Source organism: Haemorhous mexicanus, chromosome 9, assembly GCF_027477595.1.
Source record: "Haemorhous mexicanus isolate bHaeMex1 chromosome 9, bHaeMex1.pri, whole genome shotgun sequence".
NCBI classification, from domain to species: domain Eukaryota; kingdom Metazoa; phylum Chordata; class Aves; order Passeriformes; family Fringillidae; genus Haemorhous; species Haemorhous mexicanus.
In genome coordinates this window covers 1,341,910-1,364,293 of record NC_082349.1, presented here as the reverse complement: position 1 = coordinate 1,364,293, position 22,384 = coordinate 1,341,910, and the positions used below count along the sequence as shown (strand labels likewise).

Below are 22,384 nucleotides of genomic sequence, written 5' to 3'. Positions count from 1 at the left end.
TTGTGCACAGAGGCTGTGGACTCTCCTCTCTGGGGATATTCCAGAACCACTGGGACACAATCCTGCGCTCTGGGATGTCCCTGCTGGAGCAGGGAGGTGGCTGCAGAGGAGTCCCTGTGATCCCTTCAGCCTCACCCATCCTGGGATTCTGTGATTAAAAATTAATTCACTGGGTCTCCCTGCCAAGGTTATCCTACGTGGACTGACGTCCATGGAACAGCACTTTGACATCTGAGGACAAAGGACACACGTGCTGAAGGCCACTGATGAATGATTTATATATTAGATTTTGTAAGGAAACATTTTCTTTACAACAAAAATATGAATAAAATCTGAGCAAAGCTGGATCTAAGAAGAGCAAACCTCTGTATGTGTGCAGGACCACACCCCAGCCTCACATACAAGCAGAAACCTGGGATTTAGGAGGGAGGAATTCCATCCCCTGTTGATAAATCTGCTTGCTGTAGGAAAGTTCTGTTGATAGGCAGACAAAAAAACCCATTCTCAAGAATTTGTAAGTGTAAAGTAATCCCACAGTTGGGATTCCCTACAAACACCAGTTTTCCCAGAGCCCTTCCCGTGAGTAATGCCTTGGTTCCATTTCTGGGCTGAATAAGGGAGTCCATAATAAGCTGGTAAACAGTGACTTCATGCCTCTAGTAATTAAAAATGCAGCGTGAGGCTTCCAACATCAGCTAAAACCTGAGCCAATCCCTCCATTCCACAAGACCAGCCGTGCTCTCTGTGTGTTTCCAGCACTGGAGAACAGGAGACATCAGAACAGCTCACAGTGCCAGCCTCTCACATTCTGCCTGCAAATGGGTTTGACCTTCCTCAAAAAACAAGGAGAGACAGAAAAATCTCATTGGAAAGACCACTGGAGTATAGAGCAAAAGCAAATTGTTGTTTTGTTGGATTTTTTTCCCCTAGAATTTCTTCAAATTCTGTTTTAGGACTGTAAAAAGCTGTGTGGGAAGCAGCTGGGGACAGCAGGCACAGGAATTCCTAAATCTGCCTAGAATTCTTCTTGGTCATTTGGGATGAGGGAGGTGATGTGAACTGGGGAAAGACAAGGCCACCAGGAAGGAAATTCTGTTATCACAGCAGGTCTGGTCTCCCTTTCAACTTGGGGGTTGCTTTCCCTGGGAGAATTATTAAAAAATCCAATTCACCAGTAATTTGGGACATCATCATTTTTACAATTACTCATCCCATATTGGAAGCAGAAACTTGCAGAACTGGCCCAGGAGTGGGACGTGCAGTGGGAAATTGGGAAGCTCCAACCCAGACAGGTCCTTTCCGAGCTGACACTGCACCTACAAGGGTTCGCACCACCACAGGGGCACTGTCCCGTTTTCCCCTTTGAGGAACACTTGTCCAGCTCCCATCATTTCCCAAAGAATTTTCTATGGAGGGTGGAAGAGCACTGGAACAGCTGCTTAGAGAGTCATGGAGTCTCCCTGTCCTGGTGCCTCGGGATGTGCCTGTTGGAATCGACCCCATCCCTCGGGATGTGTCCTTTGGGATGGATCTCATCCCTCAGGGTGTGCCCGTTGGGATGCATCCCGTCCCTCAGGATGTGTCCTTTGGGATGGATCCCGTCCCTCAGGGTGTGCCCGTTGGGATGGATCCCGTCCCTCGGGATGTGTCCTTTGGGATGGATACCGTCCCTCAGGGTGTGCACGTTGGGATGGATCCCGTCCCTCGGGATGTGTCCTTTTGGATGGATCCCGTCCCTCAGGGTGTGCCCGTTGGGATGCATCCCGTCCCTCAGGATGTGTCCTTTGGGATGGATCCTGTCCCTCAGGGTGTGTCCGTTGGGATGGATCCCGTCCCTCAGGGTGTGCACGTTGGGATGGATCCCGTCCCTCAGGGTGTGCACGTTGGGATGGATCCCGTCCCTCAGGGTGTGCCCGTTGGGATGGATCCCGTCCCTCAGGGTGTGCCCGTTGGGATGCATCCCGTCCCTCAGGATGTGTCCTTTGGGATGGATCCCGTCCCTCAGGGTGTGCCCGTTGGGATGGATCCCGTCCCTCAGGGTGTGCACGTTGGGATGGATCCTGTCCCTCGGGATGTGTCCTTTTGGATGGATCCCGTCCCTCAGGGTGTGCCTGTTGGGATGGATCCCGTCCCTCAGGGTGTGCCTGTTGGGATGGATCCCGTCCCTCAGGGTGTGCCCGTTGGGATGGATCCCGTCCCTCAGGATGTGTCCTTTGGGATGGATCCCGTCCCTCAGGATGTGCCCGTTGGGATGGATCCCCGATGCCGCTCCTCAGGATGTGTTTGTTGGAATCCACTCCCGAACCCGCTCCTGAAGATGCGGTTGTGGGGATCGATTCCCGATCCCGTCCCTCAGGATGCGGTTGTTGGGATCGATCCTTGATCCCTCCCCTCAGGCCATGCCCGTTGGGATCGATCTCCGATCCCTCCCCTCGGAATGCAGTTGCTGGGATCGATCTCCGATCCCTCCTCCCCTCAGGATGCAGTTGTTGGGATCGATTCCCGATCCCTCCCCTCAGAACGCGGTTGCTGGGACGGATCCCCGACACCGCCCCTCAGGCCGTGCCCGCTGGGCGGATCCCGCCCCGCCCCTCCCGGTCACTCCGCGGCTCCTCCCGCGCGCTCTCTCGGTGCGGCGCAGTCTCGCGAGAGCGGCGGCCGAAGATGGCGGCGCGGAGCCGAGGCCCGTGAGGCGCGGGCGGAGCTGCGGCCGCTCCGGGGGCTCCGGGCGGGACCGGCCCCGTGGGCTCCGAGCGCTGCGGGCGCTCCCGCCGGCCATGACCGGCGAGAAGCTCCGCTCGCTGCGCAGGGACCACAAGCCCAGCAAGGAGGACGGGGACCTGCTGGCGGCCGGCGAGGACGAGGCGGCCGCGGCGCCCGGGGGCGCCTTCACGGGCGGGAAGGGCGGGCGGGCCGGGGGGCACCGCGGGCCCGGCGCTCACCGGCACCGCCCGCCGGCCCGGGCCGCCCCCGCCGGGCCCGAGCGCGGCCCCTTCCCCGTGCACGAGTGCGTGTTCAAGGGGGACGTGCGGCGGCTCTCGGCGCTCATCCGCACGCAGGGCATCGCCCAGAAGGACAGTCACGGTGAGCGGGACACACCGGGGGATCCGGGGCTCAGGGCCGCCGGTCCCGGTGGGGCGGGAGATGCGGATGCTGGACCGGGAAATAGGGAATTCGTTGGGAGTTTTGCAGGGGAGTTTCATAAGGGTGTGTGAATCCCCTTTAGGAAGGATTGTGGACAAGGGATGGAGTGACTGGACAAGGAGGATGGCTGCCACTGACAGGAGGCAGGGATGGATGGGATACTGGGAAGGAATTGTTCCCTGGGAAGCTGGAGAGGCCCTGGCACAAGGTGCCCAGAGCAGCTGTGGCTGCCCCTCGATCCCTGGAATGTCCAAGATCTGGTTGGACAGGGCTTGGAGCATCCTGGAAAGGTGAAAGGTGTCCCTGCCATGGCAGGGATGGGCTTTAAAGTCCATTCCAACCCAAACCATTCCATAATTCCATGCTTTTCATAATATGAATGAGCACTGTGAGCTCCAGTACCAGCACTGTACTGGCAGAGCTGCTTCTGACTGGGTATTGCTCTGTGTCCAAGACCCCACTGCATTTAAAAGATTCATTCTTTTTTAGGATGTCTGAGCTGTCACCTGTGTGCTTGGGGGGATGCTGAGCTGTTCCTTTGGCTGTTGGCAGAGCAGTTTTTGATATTTCCCCAGGCTACAAAAATGAGTCCTTTTCCCCCTGTTTCTTTTTAAATGCTGTGGCTCTGGATTTTGAGAGAGTTGTTCTCGGCTGCTCCTCTGCAAATGCTCTGTCCACAGCAGTGTCAGTGGCAGAGATGGAATCTGATCCTTGTGCTGCTCTGAAATTTGTAAATGTTGCATGTCTTGCCAGGACATTTCAAAACGTTTTAATTTGGGGGATATTTTATACTGTTAACGAATAAATCAGCCTGGGGGATCAGCTTGACCTTCATGGTTGGTTTTAATCTCTATTTTTAATAGCCGTTTCACGAGTAACAGGATCCATTTCTGCTGGAGAACTCCCAGTTCCACGTGTGTGGTGTCTGAGAAGTTGTGATAAAGGGGATGCTTGTGTTGTGTTTCTGATAAGGAGATGGGCTCTGCTTAATTGTGGTCTGTAAATTCAAAAGGAGCACGAAGGTGAAGGATCTCTGGGGCTGGCACGGTGGCAGGAAGGATGGAATTGGGAATTCCAGCTGTGTCTGTGGTGGCACTGGGCACTGGAAGGCAGCTGAGGGCTGCAGAGTAACACAGGGCTCAGCTCCCAGCCTGCATGGGCAGGAGTGTTCCCTACAACTGGCACAGTGCTTTCCCAAGGGCAGAGCTCCAAATCCAGCTACAGATGTGTTTATCCTGCCACCTTCATTCCAGCAAATCCTGCTAGAATGAAAGCAGCAGACTTGGGGAGGATTTTTCCCACTCTCTCTATTCCTGCTGCTGCTTCTCCCTGTTCCTCCTCCAGTTCCCCTTCAAGGAACTCAGCAGCAGCTCCAAGTCTTTCCTTGAAGGCACTTCCTGGTCCCTCTTTGCTGTGCTGTCACTCTCAGTGTGTATCACACACATTGATTCCATGCTTTTTTGATCCATATATAAATCTCTAATTAATATCTCCCTGCTTTCCCAGCTCTGTTCAGAGTTGGGACACTTTGGGGATCTCTGACTCATCATCTTCCTCCAAGTTTTTACTTGAACTATTAAAAAAAAAATAAACCACAACAAACCTCTTGATGGTTTGACATTCCAAAGGCCTGAGTAACATTTCCCTGTTATTGTTTTCTTCCTGCCTGTTTCCATCTGTCACTTGTTTACACACACTGGAACTGGGAATTATTTGGGGGACACTCCAGCTGATGATTTGCTCAGAAATAAGCCAGAGGAATCCTGGGATGTGCTAAGGATTGGACAGAGGGGAGAGAGAACTTATTGTTAATGATCCAGGCCTGTTTTAGTGTTGGTTCAGTGCAGGAAAGCCAGATCCTGTGGAATAAGAGACTCCTGCTGTTCTGCTAAAAGCAATTGAGTGTTAATTGAGTGCCTACCCAGCTTCCTAAATTAACCTCCAAATCACTGCCCAGAGGAAGGCCAGTGTCATTATTCCCAAACAATGAGTTCCTGGGAGAAGCCTGTAGCTACACCTAGTAGATGACTTATAGTTTTATTATGACATGCATTTACGAGCTTAAATCCTGAACAGACAAATCCTCTTGCTGGAAAACAGCCCTGGCTCCCTGTAGGTGTGCAGGTACCTCAGCAGAGGTGAAAGGCCACACGTGTGTGGGGACAGGTGCTGTGTTTGAGGTGAGGTTTTAGGCCAGCAGGCCTTGTTTGCCTGCCTGGATGGGCACAGGCAGGATTCCAGGAGCTGCTGGAGCACTGATTTCTTGGGAAAAGGGGCTGTGGCAGTGCTGGGAACTGAGGAGGCCTCAGATGCTGGGGTCAGTTCTGAGGCCCTCATTCCAGCAGACCCTGAGGGGCTGGAGCATGTCCAGGGCAGGGAACAGAGCTGGGAAGGGTCTGGAGCCCCAGGAGAGGCTGAGGGAGCTGGGAAGGGGCTCAGCCTGGAGCAAAGGAGGCTCAGGGGGCCCTTTTGGCTCTGCACAGCTCCTGCCAGGAGGGGACAGCCAGGGGAGAGTCAGGGAACAGGGACAGGAGGAGAGGAAATGGCCCCAGGTTCTGTCAGGAGAGAATTGGGCTGGACATCAGCAGGAATTTCTCCATGGAAAGGCACTGGAACTGCTGCCCCGGGAGGTTTGGAGTGCCCATCCCTGGAGGTGTCCAAGGAAGGGCTGGATGTGGCACCATGCTGGTGACAAGGTGGGAATTGGGCAAAACTTGGACTCAGTGGTCCTGCAGGGCTTTTCCACCCTCACCATTCCTGTGACTCCCTGGTTTTACGACAGTGTTTCCCCTTTTGTCACGTAATTTGCATTTCCTGGGCACACAGTGTGGCTCCCTCTCAAAGGGGCTCCTCAGGAAGGTTTTTTCCATCCCCTACCAGAGCCTGGCAGCATCCAGGATTCCCAGTGCTGCGCTGGCTCCCAGATGTTGGAGCAGCTATTAATAGCAGCAGGAGCTGAGCTGGGTTAGTGTCTAATGAGCTGGGCTGTGGCTGCCTGGGATGCTGGCAGTGTCCTGCAAGGATGAGATGCAGGACACATTGAACAGCCCTGTCAGCCCCTCTTGGGCAGGCAGGGCCTAGTTCCCATCTGCATCCGAATTCCCCTGATGCTGCAGGGTGCTGGCATTCACGTGGCAGCCTCTCCAGATGTGCAGCACATCCTCTGCACCGAGCAGGTTCTTCCTGCTGACAAAATGGGAGTTAGAGAATAACTCTCAACCGAGTGTGTGTGTTAGAACTGCAGAAGAAATTTGTTTTCCAGCATTTTTTTTCTCTTGACTGCTCTAAGATGTTTAAATGTGCAAAATACAGTTAAATGGAAGAACTTCACATCTTTAAGCTCCCTAAGTAAAGTGTGTCATGAGCCTGGTAGCAGCATTAATCCAGGAAAAACAGCTCTGGGTGCCTCACAGTGAATATTTAACAACACAAATACCACCTGTGTCATGAGCATTGCCAGGAAAATGAGGACAGGTTTGAGAGGCTGCTGATCATCTCCAAAGCTTTCTTTGGAAACAGCCAAAAGGCAGCTTTGTAGTGAAGGTGCTGTTCCTTCTCAATATGCCCAGTACTGTAGTTGTAAAAAATGAGTACTCAATCTTTGAAATATTAATAAAACAGGCTGTTAAATTTTTAATCAGTATCATATCTGTGAGTAGCTTTTAACCCAGATATGTCAGGCTGGGAAGGGATCAGACCCTTCAGCCCATGGGGAGCAGCAGGGTTGTGTCTTTCTCAGAGACACCTCTGGACCTCTTTGCCTGGAGTGAGTTCCCAGATATCATTAAAAACCCTCTCTTGGCCCATGAAATGTGTCTCAATGTATTTATTTTGACAATTATAATCCAAGCAAATGTCTCTTCTCTGGTGGGTGTTGTTGTGTTCCTGGGTTAGAGCAGGAACTGGAGTTTCCTAGGGAAGGGATTGCAGTGGATTCTGGTCACTTTCATCTCATCTCTTTTATTTCTGTGGTTTCTTTTAGGAAACACTCCTTTACATCTTGCTGTGATGTTGGGACATAAAGGTGGGTAGAACCATTTGTTTTGTTACCTTTCAAGTGATGCTGAAGATTTGGGGGCAAGAGGAAAAAAGTTTTTTTTTTTTTTTTTTTTTTTTTTTTCACTTTCCTGAATGTGATCATGTGTTTCAAGCTAGTGAAGTTTTCTGGAAAGAAGATGCCACATGGATTTGGAGAAGAAGAGTGGGAAAAGAAATCTGAGCTTTATTCCCAATATCCCACCTAACCCTGCTCTCTGGCAGTGGGAAGCCATTCCCCCTTTCCTGTCTCCTCTTGTCCCCAGTCCCTCTCCAGCTCCCCTGGAGCCCTTCAGCCCCTGCCAGGGGCTCTTAGCTCTTCCTGGGTCCTTCTCCTCTGCAGATGGACACCCCAGCTCTCCCAGCCTGTTTATTGAACTGGAAATAGAATCTGGCTGGTGATTCCAAGCTGATTTGCCTGCTCCCTGCAGAGTGATGTTCTTGTCCTGGGCGCTGTTTAAGGAGCCATAAAAATCCCTCGGTGTCTTGGCTGGGTTAGTCAGGGCCTTTGTTTATCCCACAGGAGGCAGTTCCTTCAGCAGGGAGGGATCTCTTCCTCCCCAGCCACTCAGCCTGCCACTGACTCACAGCTGCTGCATCTGGAATGACCAGTGCAGTTTCCTGTGGCACCCGTGGTAGGAAAATAACCCAGGAAGTTCCTGTCTTGGTGATGAGACAGCTGGGCCCTGCTGCATCACCTCCAGATGGCTCAGGGTGGCTTTAGTGACATGTGCTGAGGTTTCCCTGTGCTTGGGAACTGAAGAACCATTTCCAAGGAGCACATGGGAGCACTGAAACCCTCCTTGCTTCCTTCAGTTTTCCATCATCATGTCCACCTGTGGATGGGGAATGCAGCTGTTGGTTCCACACCTGCTCTGAGGCTTTCCTGGAACAGAGGTGCCTGTTTGCCCTCTTTAAATCCCAGATTCCCCGGGATGTTCTGGTACACAGGGATGTGTTGGTGCCTCAGCCTCCTCTGCCTCCCCTGTACCTGATGGAAGTTGCCCCAGATCCGTGTCCCCATGATCCATTCACCCCTTGGAGAGGGATGAAGGCCCTGAGCTCTCTCTCTGCTTTGTGTGTGCACCAGAGAGAGCTGATGTCATACATTAAATATAAATATCCTTGTTCCATAGTGGTGTGTGTATCTGACATGCAGAAATATTATAAAAAGCAAACTCCACATAGCAGGAGGGCCAAGTCTCCTCAGTGTTACATAATTGGCGGCTGATCACCAATTATTTTTAGTGGTAATATTGAACAGGGAAGTGCTGGAAGTACTTGCATAAATGGTTTTGTTTGAGTGAGTCAGAACCCAGATATGTGTTTTGATAATCTGTGTAATATCTCTGATATTAATTGCTTTGGTAGAGTTTTATTCTGACTGCTCATGCTGCATCCTTTACTGTAAATAAGTGTGGATATTTTGTTCCAGAATGTGCCCACCTGCTTTTAGCCCATAATGCTCCAGTAAAGGTGAAAAACGCTCAGGGATGGAGCCCTCTGGCCGAAGCCATCAGCTATGGAGACAGACAGATGAGTAAGCACCTCTTCATTCATCCCAGTTTGCCAGTTAATCCCAAATTGGGCCTCATTCAGAACAGGAAAGCAGCGCTCTCAAGCTGGGTTATTTTCCCACAGCCCTCTTTCAGCTCTCTGAAGGGTTTCTCTTAATCAGCTGAACATTTTATATCTGAACATGATCAGGCACATCCATTTCCTTGATAAGAAATTGCACTGGGTTACATAAGCAAACTGTTAACTCTGCTCAGACTGAGGGCATTGGGAAAGCTCTGCACGAGCATATTCTGGGTTTGGAATGGCAGTGACAGGATCCAAATGGATCTGGGCTGGGTGGGATCATCTCCTTGGCCTGCTCCCTGTGGTCACTGGTTGGTTTATGTATCAGTTGCCAGTGGGATGTGGCTTTTAGGCTGCATCTCAACAGGCCAGTGGGAAAATATAATTTATATAGTATGTATTCAAGTATTATTTATTCACCTCAGATGTGGAGTAGCAAAAGGAAATTATTCTGCTGCTACTCACTGGTGAATGTTACTAGTGTTTGGTATTACCATGTGTGGTGGTGCATTCCTGAAGCAGAAAACTCACTATATATTACACATATAAATGTATTATTAATATATTAGTGCACTAGTTTATCATCTACCAACAACATTCTCTTGTCAGCTCCTCACTACTGAGTTTCTCAGTGGAGTAGATGTTACTCAGTATATCTCTATTGACATATTTACTAATACCTGTGTGCAAACCTCTTGACATGATTCTGTAGTTAATTTTACAAACAATTATTGAGGCTTTTCTTCCTGGGGTGATCCGAGCAGGTTAATGTGCAGTTCCTGTAACTGGGATTGATTCCTCTGGTCTGATGAAATGTTCCATTGCATTGTTGGGTTTAAGACCTCAAGTAAGACACTCATCTGTAATTACCAAACAGCCAGAGTTCATGGATTAATTCCTGTGTAGTTTCAGCACTCCTGAGGAAGCTCAAGCAGCAGTCCAGGGAAAGTGTTGAAGAGAAGCGACCTCGGTTATTAAAAGCCCTGAAAGAGGTGAGTTGTGCTGACAAAACCAGATGGGTGGAAAGCAGTGACTTGTGCTCTGGGTATGGACACTCTGGAAAACTGCCAGGAAGTTTTTTCCACGTTTTTCCCAATCTTCTGCTCTTAAAAGCAATCTTGGCTCTCTTTTAAGGGGTCACAGAATTATATTTATTTTAAGGTAATACTTCCTTTCAACTTCTAGAAATTCAAGTGAAAGGTTTGTGTGAGGCAGACCTGCTCATCATCATTGCAATCTCAGAGTTAAAGAATCTCTATTTCATTAGATTTTTAAGGCTTTCTTTAATCTTGTGTCAATGAATAATTCCCTGGTCTGTTCAGTCCCCAAATGACTCTTGCCCAGTGATGGAGGAGATTTTTGGTTTCATTCTCCATCAGCATCCAGCAGCCAGTTCCCCTTGGGCACAGTGAAATATTGCTCAGTTTGGGGACCACAATTTGTAGAAGCCCAGTTATTTATCAGAAGTTAATTCAAGTGTCCCTGTGAAAGCTGAGCTGTGTTGTGATCCCTGAGCACCTCGTGGTGGGGTTGGCTCTGGCTCACACGTGCTCTGGAGGCACAGGAGGTCTGACCCAGTGACTTCAGCACATTTCCATGAGGCCAGTAGCAATTGGTCTTTGCAACACTCCTGCCTGAAACTTGACTCATTAATTATTGTATAATTAATTCTAATTCCATGGGATTGGATGGGATCAATCAAAGCAAGCAGAGAGCTCCATAGGTGTTTTTTAAACACATGCTTCCAATAAATCTTTTGCAATCCAGGGCTTGATAGTTGACCTAGTATTAAGAAATGATTAAAAATGTGAGTTCAAATGAGTTACATCATTTTGTCATTATTGATTCTACTGCAGCTAAGGCTTCAGTGATGTTTAAGTTCAGTACAAATTCAAGTACAACATTAGAGAAAGTTTTCTTTGCCAAACACGACTTCTGCCTGTCTTCCAGCAAATTTTACAGTTATTTAGCCTGAGAAGCTTGTTAACACATTCTTCTTTTCTTCTCAGCTAGGTGACTTCTATCTAGAGCTTCACTGGGATTTTCAAAGTTGGGGTGAGTGCTTCCATGTCCCTTCCCCAGGGAGATAATGCAATCAGCCTGCAGCACACTTGTTCTCCTCTGCTTTGTGCTGGAACAGTCTCAGTGCTGAGGAGAGGACACACAACTTCTTCCACATTTATTTTTGCTTATTCACTTTTGGAGCTGAATTCTCTTATCCAGTGACTCTCTAAGAGGGGAAGTAGCTCTTTGCTTGAAGAGCCTGGGCCATGGCAGGGGGTGGGATGGGATGATCCTTAAGGTCCCCCCCAACCCAAACCACTCTGGGATTCCATGACTTTGTGTTTCATTAATTTAGTAATTAATATTAATACCTTGGACCATTTTTATGCTTGTGGCTGTTCTGCTTTAATTGGAGCCAGGCTTTCCCTGGTGCATTACATAAATCCCAGAATTCAAACTATGAACAGCCACAGTTATTAGGATTTATAAATGTGTGATTTATAAACCTGTGATGGAAATACAAATTCTGTCTGACACTGGAAGCAGGGTGTGCAATTAACAATCACAAAAAAATCAATTTTATCAAATAGAAATGCCTCTGATGTTGTGTTTGATTGAGATGATGATGGAAAATGCTGTATTTTCATTAAAACACACCCAGAACCAAACTGATGGAATGTTTTTAATAGGAATACTTTGCAGAGGGGTCTCAGTGCCCTGATTGCCTTTTGTCTCCCTCCTTTAGTGCCTTTACTTTCCCGAATTCTGCCTTCTGATGCATGTAAAATACACAAACAAGGTATAAATATCAGGTGAGTGCTGCTTTTGTACCCAAATACTTCAGTGCCAGGGAAGAGCTGGATCCCAGTGAGCCTGAATCCCTGAGGAGCCTGGGCTCATCCATGACACAGCACTGAGCCTTGGAATTTCAGCCTCTCTGATTATCTCTTTTGAGCTGAATATAACTTAAATATAGAGCAAGAGCAGTTCAGCTGGATAAGGCTTTATCTGCCAGATGTGCCAGTGAGAAACAGGGATTGGGTGTTTATGACACAATTGCAAATAAATTCCAGTATTTCCTGGAGAAGTGTTGCTGCTCCAGTCTCTGCTTAAAAAAACAAACAACCAAAAAGTGATCTAATTTCTCTCTTTAAGGTGTTTGATGTGACAATTTCACAAACTCAGTAGGGGGTTTCAGGAGTCTCTCCAAGCTCAGCTCTTTTTAGTTTGGAACCAAATGTATTTTCTGGCATTTTCTTTAGGGGCTAAAATTTAAAACAAAGAGGCAAGAATATAATCCTGGAGGTTCAATCTGTAGAAATTTTTGTTGTATTAAAGGGGCAGCTTGGGTCTGTAAAGTGAATTTTTAGGTGAAATTTGAGTCTGGGGCTGTTGCTTTCCTTCTCATTTCTGAATGCTCTGCCTGTATGAGGCTTGAACTGAGGGGAAATAGTTAAATAGAGGTTTTTCCTTGGAATCAGAGGCAAATCTATGAGGAGTTTTAATCCCTCACCACTTAGAGTTGAAGTCACCCAGTTCAGGTTCTTTATCCACCTTTCTATGGGCAGTAAATGCTCTGGCAATACTGGATATGAATTGCTACAGAGATCCATGGTCTGAGCTCCATCTTCTTCCAGTTATTCAGGTCTGCAGGAGCATTTCCTTGCTGTTGGTGAGGGAGAAAAACAGAAATAGCAATGAAAGTAAATAAAAATTGAAAAATTAGTTTATTTCTGAGTCCTCTTCAGATTTTGGGTCATGTCCCAATGTTGTTACTCAAGTCAGGACCCTGCTGAGGAGTTGTTTCTCTGTGTGTAGCACTGAATAGATTGTCTCCCCCTCCCCTCCTCATACTGGCAGTATTAAACACAATTTTCTGAAGGAAACTTCACCTTTATAACAACTTTTTGCCAATTTCTGCATCCAGGCCTCACTTATGAAATCCTATGAAAACTCAGCCCTTTATGTGTTTGTTTACCATTAAAAAAATTCACTTTCCTGCTTGAAAGCTGAATTTCCTCCTGCGTTTATGGGTCATTTTTGTGAAATTTGGGGTTGTTTTCACAGGCTGGACACAACTCTGATAGACTTTACTGACATGAAGTGCCAACGAGGGGATTTAAGCTTCATTTTTAACGGTGACGCCGCACCCTCCGAATCTTTTGTAGTTTTAGACAATGAGCAAAAAGTTTACCAGCGAATACACCACGAGGTAAAGCTCTGGGAAGGGGGTGGGACACATCCCAGGCTTTTTTGGGAATGTATCAAACAAAATTTGCCTCAGAAACACCCAAAGAACTGCAAACCAAAGAATTTTTTCCTCAGTTGTTCCAGTTTGAGTTGTGAAGGTGACATCGAATGTTGTGAGGGAAACCAGCTTTGAGTCCAGATTTCTGGTTGAGGAGAAGCTGGAATGGGAAGAGACTGGAAAAATGTGGTTTAGATTATGATGTGCTGCTTTTAATCTTTCCACTGGGCTGAACTTAGGTGTCCTCAGGTGGGTTTTCAGACCTGTTCCCACTGCTTTGCATCCTTTAGGCACTCCATGGCCAGTTCAGCTGATAACAACGTGAGGGTCTGACTCGCTGGACCCCCTGTAATTAGTCAAGTCTTTAATTACAACTTTATCCCCCAATCACTTAAGCAGATGGATTATTGCCTGTGGAAAGGGTGTGGCTGCTGAGCTGCTGCATAAATCCCATTGGGATGCTTTATTCACATTAATATTCAAGATTAAACTATTTGGAAACCATTTGGCCAGAGGTTTTATAAAACCGCTTGAAAATGCAGGAAATGCTGCTTCTGGGAAAAGATCCAAAGGACAAGGCTTATGGATCTGTGTTCATTGGTGTATCTTTAGAGGAAGCAATCCTTGTTTGCTGCGTTCTGCTGAGTATTTGGGAATTTTTCTTCCAGGAATCTGAGATGGAGACAGAAGAGGAGGTTGACATTTTGATGAGCAGTGATATTTACTCTGCCACCTTATCCACCAAATCCATCACGTTCACACGGGCCCAGACGGGGTGGCTCTTCAGGGAGGACAAAACTGTGAGTGTGGGGGAGCTCAGAGCCTGCTGCTGGGCAGGAGGGAGGAGGGAAAGGCACTGCAAGAAACACTGGAGCAGATTTCCTGGAGAAACTCTGGCTGCCCCTGGATCCCTGGAAGGGCTCAAGGCCAGGCTGGAGAGGGCTTGGAGCAGCCTGGGATGGTGGAAGGTGTCCCTGCCCATGGCAGGGAACTGGACTGGGGCAGGCTTTGAGGTCCCTTCTGGCCCCAGGATTCTGAAAGGATAAGGTGTGCAGGACAAAGGAAAAATCCCTGTCCCTGTATCCCCAGTTAGCACAGGTTCATTCCACGTGGAATCTCTCTGCTGGGCTGCCTTCAGCAGGAAGAATGGGGAAGAAGGATTCTGTAGCTCTTGGGCAGGGGAGGACAGATGGTGCTGGGAATGGTTTTGTTCCAGGAGGCTCTGATCTCTGCAGGTTGATTCCAGGGAGTGCAGGAAGGATTCTGTGTGTTCCTGCTGGAGAAAGGCAGGGATGGGAGTGCTCTGGGAAGGGATTTCACTCAAATTCTTCAACAGCCTCTGTCTTAAAGCTTCCCTCCATAAGAAGTACCTGTTCCTGCTGGATTTTTGGGATTGCCCAGTGCCAGCCCATGTGGGGGGCTGGGGGAATTCCAGCTCAATCCCCAAGTTCCCTTATTCCACTATTTGATACGCGAGAATCAAAATGTTTTTATTTTATCTTCTGTGAGTCATTAATGTCCCGATTCCTGATTCCTTTCGTGCAGGAAAGAGTAGGAAACTTCCTGGCAGATTTCTACTTGGTGAATGGACTTGTGCTGGAATCCAGGAAAAGAAGGGAACATCTCAGTGAGGAGGACATCCTTCGGAATAAAGCGATCATGGAGAGCCTGAGCAAAGGGGGAAACCTCATGGAGCAGAATTTTGAGGTATAGCTGGTTAACTTTGCCCAGGATGTGGGAGAATAATCTTGCACACCACTCCTCGTGGTGCAAAATACATAGATAATGTTTTTATTTTCTTTTGATTGGCATAATCTAAAAATCACAAACATGACCCACAAGTATAATTTTGGTGATGCATTAATGAATTAGCCTGATTAGTGCACACAGGGAGGGATTTCTGTGGTTATATTGGGTATTCAGCCTTAATTTGTCTCTTAGAAGAGATGAGGGGTTTGGCTGTGGCAAATCAACTGCAGATTCTTTTAGACCCAATGTTGATTGTTGGGAATGAAAGGGAAGCCAGAAAGGCAATCGTGCTCCTTTGAGCTTCATTAAAATGGGAGGAAGCCTGTGATTAGCACCAGGAAATCAAGAGCTCTTCAGAACGAGCCAGGTTTCAGCTGGGAACACACACAGAGCTTTTAAAGTGATTAATTTATTTCTGTGTGAGCTGGAGCTGCTGCCTTGGCACTCAGAGCCCTGAATTAACTCATTATGGTGGAGCAGCACAGCCCAGTCTTATGGAAAGGGCCCGTGGGGGCTGAGAGCAGGGGCTGGCCTGAGCAGGGCAGGCTGTGGCTGTGGCTGGAGCTGAGGGGCAGCTCCAGGTGGGAATGCCAGGATGAGGGAAGGAGCTCTGAGCTGAGCTGTGCTTGTCCCACAGCCCGTGCGCCGGCAGTCGCTGACGCCGCCGTCCCCCAACACCATCTCCTGGGAGGAGTACATCTCTGCAGAGAGTGGCAAGTGAGTGCTGCTGGGCCTGCCAGGGGTTCCAGGGACACCTCTGCATCCCTGCCCTGGGCCTGGGGGGTCTGGGGGGATTTTGGGCTCTGCACCTGGTGGGTGCTACTCGTGTGTGGTTTTGTGGGGAGGGAGGAGCGCTGGGTTTGGTGTCTCGGTGTTTGTTCTCCAGAGGGCTGGGAAGTGATCCTTGTGTGTGGGAGCAGTGTCAGTGCCTCAGCTTCAGGCAGGGAATCCTGGAATGCTTTGGGCTGGAAGGGACCTTAAAGCCCATCCAGTTCCGCCCCCTGCCATGGGGGTAATAAACACTTCCTGTAGTGTTAACACTTCCTGGGTAGTGGTTAATAAACACTTCCTGGAGGGTTTATTAACACTGTGTTCATGAGGAATTATTTTATTGGAGTAGTTTTCCTGGTTTTGTCTTGTCTCCTGGTTTAGCATAACTCAGCGTAATCTAAATTAAGAGGTTTTTTGTCCTTATTCTGCACAGCTTTACAATAAAGCAAACTCTTTGAAAGTAGGGATTCCTCCCTGATGTTTTCCGACCCAAGTCTGTTTTCCTTCCTCTAAACCCAGGATTTTCCTGGGAAGCACTGACTTTGCCTCTCCCTCACAGAGCTCCTCACCTGGGCAGGGAGCTGGTCTGCAAGGAGAGCAAGAAAACCTTCAAAGCCACGATAGCAATGAGCCAGGAATTCCCCTTGGGAATCGAATCGTGAGTCGAAGCTCCTGGCCACAGGAGTCATTCCTGTTGGGAATGTTTTAACGTGTTCATGAGCTGCAGAGCCCTCCAGATCCCCAGGAATGGGAGCTGGGAGTGCAGTCAGGCTGTTGAGCAAGGAATCCCGTAAACTGGGAATCTGGGAGCTGCTGGGGCTGGGGAAGAGCCAAGCCCTTACCTGGCTTGATAAGAGCAGAGTTTTGGGCAGGGTTATCAGCAACTGGTGTCTGATCCCACAGAATTCTGAAATGGTTTTCCCTGTAATAAATTTTAGCAAAAAATTATGTCCCCTAAACCAGTGCAAAGCCAGGTCAGTTCCACTTGTCCATGGAGAAGGGGGATGGTACCTCATCCCTCATCTCCTGTGGAACATGGGGACAAGGAATTGCTATCCTGGTGTTGGTTTGTTGTCGTTCTGGAGGCGGGGTGACCCTGAAGCCCTGGGATGGAGAAGGGGGATGAAGTCATTGTCACCCTCTGTGTCCCCTGGGCCTTTTGGATGATGTTTTCCTGTTCAGAGGGACAGGGTGTTTGTGGCAGAAGGATCTGTCACGGGCTCTGCTCTCCTTTGCAGGTTGTTGAATGTCTTAGAAGTCATTGCACCCTTCAAGCACTTTAACAAACTTAGAGAATTTGTTCAAATGAAGCTTCCACCAGGCTTTCCTGTCAAATTAGGTAAGAGCACACAGCAACTCCTGGGGCTTTATTTATCCAGAATTTTAGGTTGCAAAAGCCCTCTGAGTCCAACCATTCCCCAGCACTGCCAGGGCCACCACTACCCCATGTCCCCCAGTGCCACATCCACACAGCTTTGAAATCCCTTCAGGCATGGGGATGCTGGAAAACCCTTTCCAAGAGAAATTTTCCCATATATCCAGTCCATATCGAAACAAGTGCCTTTATTCTTGCAATATGTTCAGAAGGTCTTTTGTGGAGTTTTGGGGAAGAGCCCTCACCTGGGAATGTGTTGCTGGTGAGTTGAGGAGCACAGAAGTGCTGGGGCCTTGCTCCAAGGGCAGTGGGATGTGTTGGATTATTCCTGCATTAGGGGAGGATCTCAGGTGTGGAGTGTTTGGTAACATTCCTGTGTTTCCTTTTCTTCAAGGATTACTGGTGATAGATGGATTTTAAGTGAAAAATATTAAACTGTTGCATTTGTAACAGATGGAAATGTCTAAGATCAGCTTATTCATGGGCTAGATGATCCCAGAAGCAGTAGCCCCTTTCCTAAGGGATACAGGGTTTCTGGAATTGCAGGGAGCTGTGTGAGCAGGTAGGCTGTGCTCTGCCTCTGCCATATTTGCACGGCGCTCCAGAGCAGTTTGGGTTGGGAATGACCTCAAATTCCAGCTCCTGCTCCCATTCCCATGGGCAGGGACACCTCCCACTATCCCAGGCTGCTCCCAGCCTTGCAGGGGTGGGGATTGGTGCCACTCCTGGCTGTCCCTGACCGTGCCCTGTCCCCGCAGACATCCCGGTGTTCCCCACCATCACGGCCACTGTGACGTTCCAGGAGTTCCGCTACGACGAGTTCGATGACTCCATCTTCACCATTCCCGACGACTACAAGGAGGATCCCAGCCGCTTCCCCGACCTCTGAGGGGGCTGGGAGCTCCTGGGAACATCCAGCCCGGCATCCCAGGGCCAGGGAATGGCTGCACCCACGGCCGGGCAGAGCCGTGGGGCACAGCAAGGGATGAACTCGTGAGCCCGCAGCGAAGGGAAGGAGCTGGTGCTGCACTGGGCATCCAGCCCCTCCAGCTCCACTTCCCAGAGCCTCCTGCTGCCATCCCCTTTGGCACAGCCACTCCTGGCTCGGGAGCTGCCGCCCCCAGCTGGGAGGAGCTGCTGGTTTTTAAATTTTTTACACTTGTGGTGATCCACGAGGCACTGCTGGACCTTGGCACCGAGCTGGGCCCGGGGCTGGGGCGAGGTGAGCCCCCCTGTCCTTCCCGTGCTCCCTGTTCCCTGAGCTCCCAGCTCAGCCACGGAATGTTGGAAGGTATCCTGAGGGAATGCCTTGGCTGTAGATGAATGAACCAAATGGGCACCACTGGCACTTGGATTTCCTCCTGCACCCAGGCAGAGCCAGCTGTGCTCTGCAGGGAGCGAGGCACCTCGGGAGCGCTGGCCCAGCCTGGTGCTGTCCCTGCCTGATCCCTTCATTCCCCCTTCCCTCCTGCTCTCTGCTCCCTGCCTGGCTCCCTGGGCTGGTGGGGAGCACTCCAGGGCTGCCTGGCCAGGAATGTCACTTGTTGTTAATCCTTTGTTTGAGCCTGCTTGGGAGAGGTGTCCCAGAAAGGCCGAGCACCACCAGGTCAGGTTGTGGGAACTGGGAGGAGCTCAGGCATTGCCCCTTCCCGCAGGAGGGAGGAGCTCTCCCTGCACTCGGGGCCCTCGTGGTGCTCACGGGCAGCTTTCTCTGGGGTGTTCCACATTCATTTCCTGCCTCTTCGTGTTTAAATCACAGAGAATCCCAGACTGGTTTGGGGTGGGGGGACCTTAAAGCTCATCTTGTCCAGCCCCTCTTCATGGATGGTTCAGTACTCCAGCTCCTCGAGCTTATTCCCATTCCCAGTTGTTCCAGTCTCCTCATCTAACAATAATTCACCGTTTTGGGGTTTGTTAGGCAAGACTTGTGCAGAAGGCTGATGGTGCTATTTGTTTGTATGAAGAAAATTAGATTCAAGTGCTGTGGTGTCATTGTACAAAAATGTAAATATTTTCCAAATTATATTCTTTGTGCACTGTAGGTAAAACTTTTTCTGGAATTCCATAGAGTTAAGGATCAAAGTTTATAATGAAGAGGATCATTGATGCTCAGTGGAGGGAACAGCTGTGCTGAGCACGAGGGACAAGGGAGGGGCTCAGCACAGGGCAAGGTGTCAGGCACACCTGAGAGCAGGGAATTCCAAACTGCTGGAATCTCTGATCTGTCCCAAAGAGGCTGCTCTGGGGAGGGACGTGCAGGAGGCCCAGGGAAGCACTGTCAGCAAAGTCCAGGAGCACTGGAGTGGGAGGGTGGGGTTGGTCCTTTCCCAGCACCTCTGTGGGCCTGGGGAACAGGGAAGCACTGGGACAGGGGAGCAGTGCAGCTTTGTTGTGAATTCAAACTCAAATCCAAAATGAAACTTTAGGGAAAGCAAGCAAAGGGAAATGACTCCTGCAGTGCCGTGTCAGGGCAGGTGTGGAGCATCCTCTGGGAATGATGGAACTTGTTCTCCCAAGTCATGATGAATTCCTGACGTGTTTCACACCTCTGGGATGAACTGACACCGTCTGTGCTGCTCCTGGGAGCCAGGTGGGATCCTCTGGGACAGACTGGGGATGTCCGTGGGGCTGAGCTGGAGCTTGGATCGGTGCCTGTGGGGCAGCACTGGGCTCTTCCCCTCCCAGGGGTCCCCTGTCCCCTCCAGGGGACCCCTCAGGATGTTTTGTGTAGCTGCAGGACCTGTGCCAGGTGCCTTACAGGGCACCCCATTCCTTGGGAATTCCAGTGGTGAGAGGTTCCTCCCCGAGGTGAATGGCAGAACTCCCTTTGCTCTCCATGGGTTTGTGTTCCTTTGCATTTTTGGTCATCCCAAATTCTTCCCTGGCTCCGTGGAAGTGCTGCTGGGGCTGTGGGGCCTGGGCAGTGCAGCCACTGCTGGATCCCAGGGTGGATCCTGGCCTTGGAACTGGAAAACAAAAAGGGTTTTGGGTGGCCTCCTGTGGGATTGAGGCTCCTGTGGCTCTGTCCCCTCTGGACCAGCCCCTGGTGGCTCTGGGGTGTGTGCCCAAAGCCCAGGGCAGGTCCTGGAAGTGTTTCCTGTGCTTCCTGTGGCCTCTGGCTGCAGACCTGGGGGATTTTCACCCCTCAGGACACGGCTGCTCCCTGGGACACTTCCAGGGGCTGCAGGAAGGGTTGCAGGAAGCTGCTCCTAAGGCTTGTTCTGCCTTGGAATGTGGGCACAGCTTTGGGGCTGTCCTTGTTCTGGGTTATCCCAGGGAATCCGGGCTGCTCCTGCTCTCCCTGTGCAGCTGAGGGATGGGAATTCCCTGGATTGCTCCCCAGCTCCCAGAGCAGCCCCTGGGCTCCTGGAGTTGCTCTCAGTACTTTCCCTCCTCCTGGGATGTGTTTCCTGTCTGAACATTCCAGGTGAGGAGTTCTCACACGTAGGGACACCTGGGCATTCCCGATGGATGCACTGCAGGAATTCTCAGTCACAGGGACACTGGGCTGAGCCTGTGGATCCCAAGGGGCTGCCCATGTTGAGATCCGTGTTTATATCCATGTTTTCTCCACTAAAGCCTGTTTTTGTCACTGGGTTGTGTTGCATGGACACAGGGAATGTTTGTGGGCCCGGATGTGTCTCCAGGGTGTTCCCAGCCCCAGCCCGGGGCACAGGGTCCCTCCCCTGTCCCGTGGCTCTGGGAACTTCCAGCATTGATCCAGCAGAGCCTCACCTCTGCTTTTCCTGTTTTCCTGGAGGCCAGGCCAGGTGTTCCAGGAGGGTTTGGTCCCTGGGAGTGAGCACAGATCCACGGATCGTGTGTGCAGCAGCTCCAGCTCATCCCTGTGGCCTGGGAATGTCGGGGGAGCAGGAGCAGCCCTGGATGCCCCAGCTGGGGTCGGTGTCCAGGGCAGGAGGAGAAGGGACCTGGACCAGGCTCGTGGGAATCACATCCTGCTGCTCCTGCCCAGGCTGGGACTCCCCTCCCACCACTTCTTTTTTTCCTGAGGGTTTTTATGGCTCTTAAAAGACAACCAGGAATTTTGCTCAACCCAACTCCGACCTCACTGCGGAAGGATCCCGCGGGTTGCTTCTGAACCAAACTGTTCCTCTGGTCTTCCAAGCTCCTGCTCTGTCCCGTGGCAAAGGGAACACCCTGGATTTCCTCTCCGGAGCTGCTGTCCAGCCACTGCACTCCCAGCACAGCAGTTCCCCGTTCCTGCGTTGAGTCCGTTTGTCCCTCCCGGATGTGTTTGTGCTGGAATCCCCCTGGGTTCCGTTGATATTCCCAGCAGCCCTCTGTTATTTTCTGTCTCTGCTCCTGAGTTGTAATTCCCGCCAGGAGAACTGCGTTATTTAATCCGGATTAACCAATTCCTGTAATGCTGCAGTTTCACTTTTCTTTTCCTGACAGTTTGTAACTCCCATGGAAAACGAGTCACCTCTCTTGGTTTTCCCGTCGTCCGCTCCCTGGTTTCCCCTTCCTTTCACTCATAGTCACTTTGGGTTGTATCATTTGTTAGAATAAAGACCAAACTATGCTGTTGGATTTGGAAACTGCTCCACCTGTGCAATCCAGGCTTCCCTCTCCTGTCCCGCCGGGCCTCGGCTGCGCTGTGGGAGCGGGACCGGAGGGGAGGGAACGAGCTCCTGCTGCTGCGTTCTGCAAGGGCATTTTCTTGGTCATTTTTTAAATAAAATCCTGCATTTTCATTACAGCCTCTTCTCGGCCCTCTCTGAATCCCAGGTTTTACAGGGAAAGGATGCAGCAGTTCCCAGCCTTACCAGGAGCTGAGGGAGCAGGTTGGGAGCAGCTGCCCAGGAGGGAGGTGGGAAAAGGAGCCTGAAATTCACTGGACTCTGTTCAGTCCTTCCAGAGATTTCACCTCCTCCATCCAGGAACGGCCTGGCCTCCCCTGGATCACAGGCTGGGCCCTTGTGGGGGAATGGAGAGCAAAGCCTGGATGGCCATAGAGGCTTTGGCCTTGCAGGATGGTGGGGGCTTGGAGGGGATTTTTGGTTTGGTATTTTGGCTTTGAGGGAGACTTGGGGGTTTTGGGTTCTTCTGGGTTTTTGGTGTTTTTGAGGGAGGGCTGGGGGCTTTTTTGGGGGGGGAAGGAGGGGTTTGGAGGGATAGGTTTGGGGTTAGTAAGTTTTTTAACTTGGCCTTGCTCTCCTGCCCCCAGCATCAGCCACGGAGCTCAGAGAGGGATCAGGGCCTCCCTCTGTAGGTACAGAGCTGCTGATGGAAATCTGTTTCTCAAGGGGCAGGAAAACTTCCCAGAAGGGCTCCAGCCACTGCCAGTTAAAGATTTTTTATAACTGCAGTTGTGGCCCTGAGGTTGCTCCAAGTGGTCCCTGCCAGGCAGGGTTTCCCCAGAGCTTCTCTTGCTTTTCATCCACCAGCACGCCCAGGTCCTCAGCAGTCCCCTAAAGCTCCACATTCCCATTTTAACCCATTTCCCCCCAAAAGTA

General features: G+C 50.3%; 1 protein-coding gene across 1 annotated transcript; it reads left to right on the top strand.

The window, feature by feature from the left end:
• The first annotated feature begins 2,659 nt into the window (after nucleotides 1-2,659).
• Nucleotides 2,660-21,627, top strand: ANKRD13C (ankyrin repeat domain 13C). The gene is made up of 13 exons (XM_059853564.1): nucleotides 2,660-3,084; nucleotides 7,127-7,168; nucleotides 8,615-8,719; nucleotides 9,667-9,752; nucleotides 10,770-10,815; nucleotides 11,510-11,576; nucleotides 12,832-12,976; nucleotides 13,681-13,812; nucleotides 14,558-14,719; nucleotides 15,399-15,478; nucleotides 16,092-16,190; nucleotides 16,771-16,871; nucleotides 17,666-21,627. The coding sequence occupies exons 1-13, from the start codon at nucleotides 2,778-2,780 to the stop codon at nucleotides 17,794-17,796; spliced, it is 1,503 nt and encodes a 500-aa protein (XP_059709547.1). The 5' UTR covers nucleotides 2,660-2,777; the 3' UTR covers nucleotides 17,797-21,627.
• Nucleotides 21,628-22,384: the final 757 nt, after the last annotated feature.

Coding starts and splice junctions, on each gene's coding strand:
- ANKRD13C (XM_059853564.1), top strand. CDS start 2,778: ATGACCGGCGAGAAGCTCCGCTCGCTGCGCAGGGACCACAAGCCCAGC. Junction 3,085..7,126: donor CGCCCAGAAGGACAGTCACG/GTGAGCGGGACA, acceptor GGTTTCTTTTAG/GAAACACTCCTTTACATCTT. Junction 11,577..12,831: donor AAACAAGGTATAAATATCAG/GTGAGTGCTGCT, acceptor TTGTTTTCACAG/GCTGGACACAACTCTGATAG.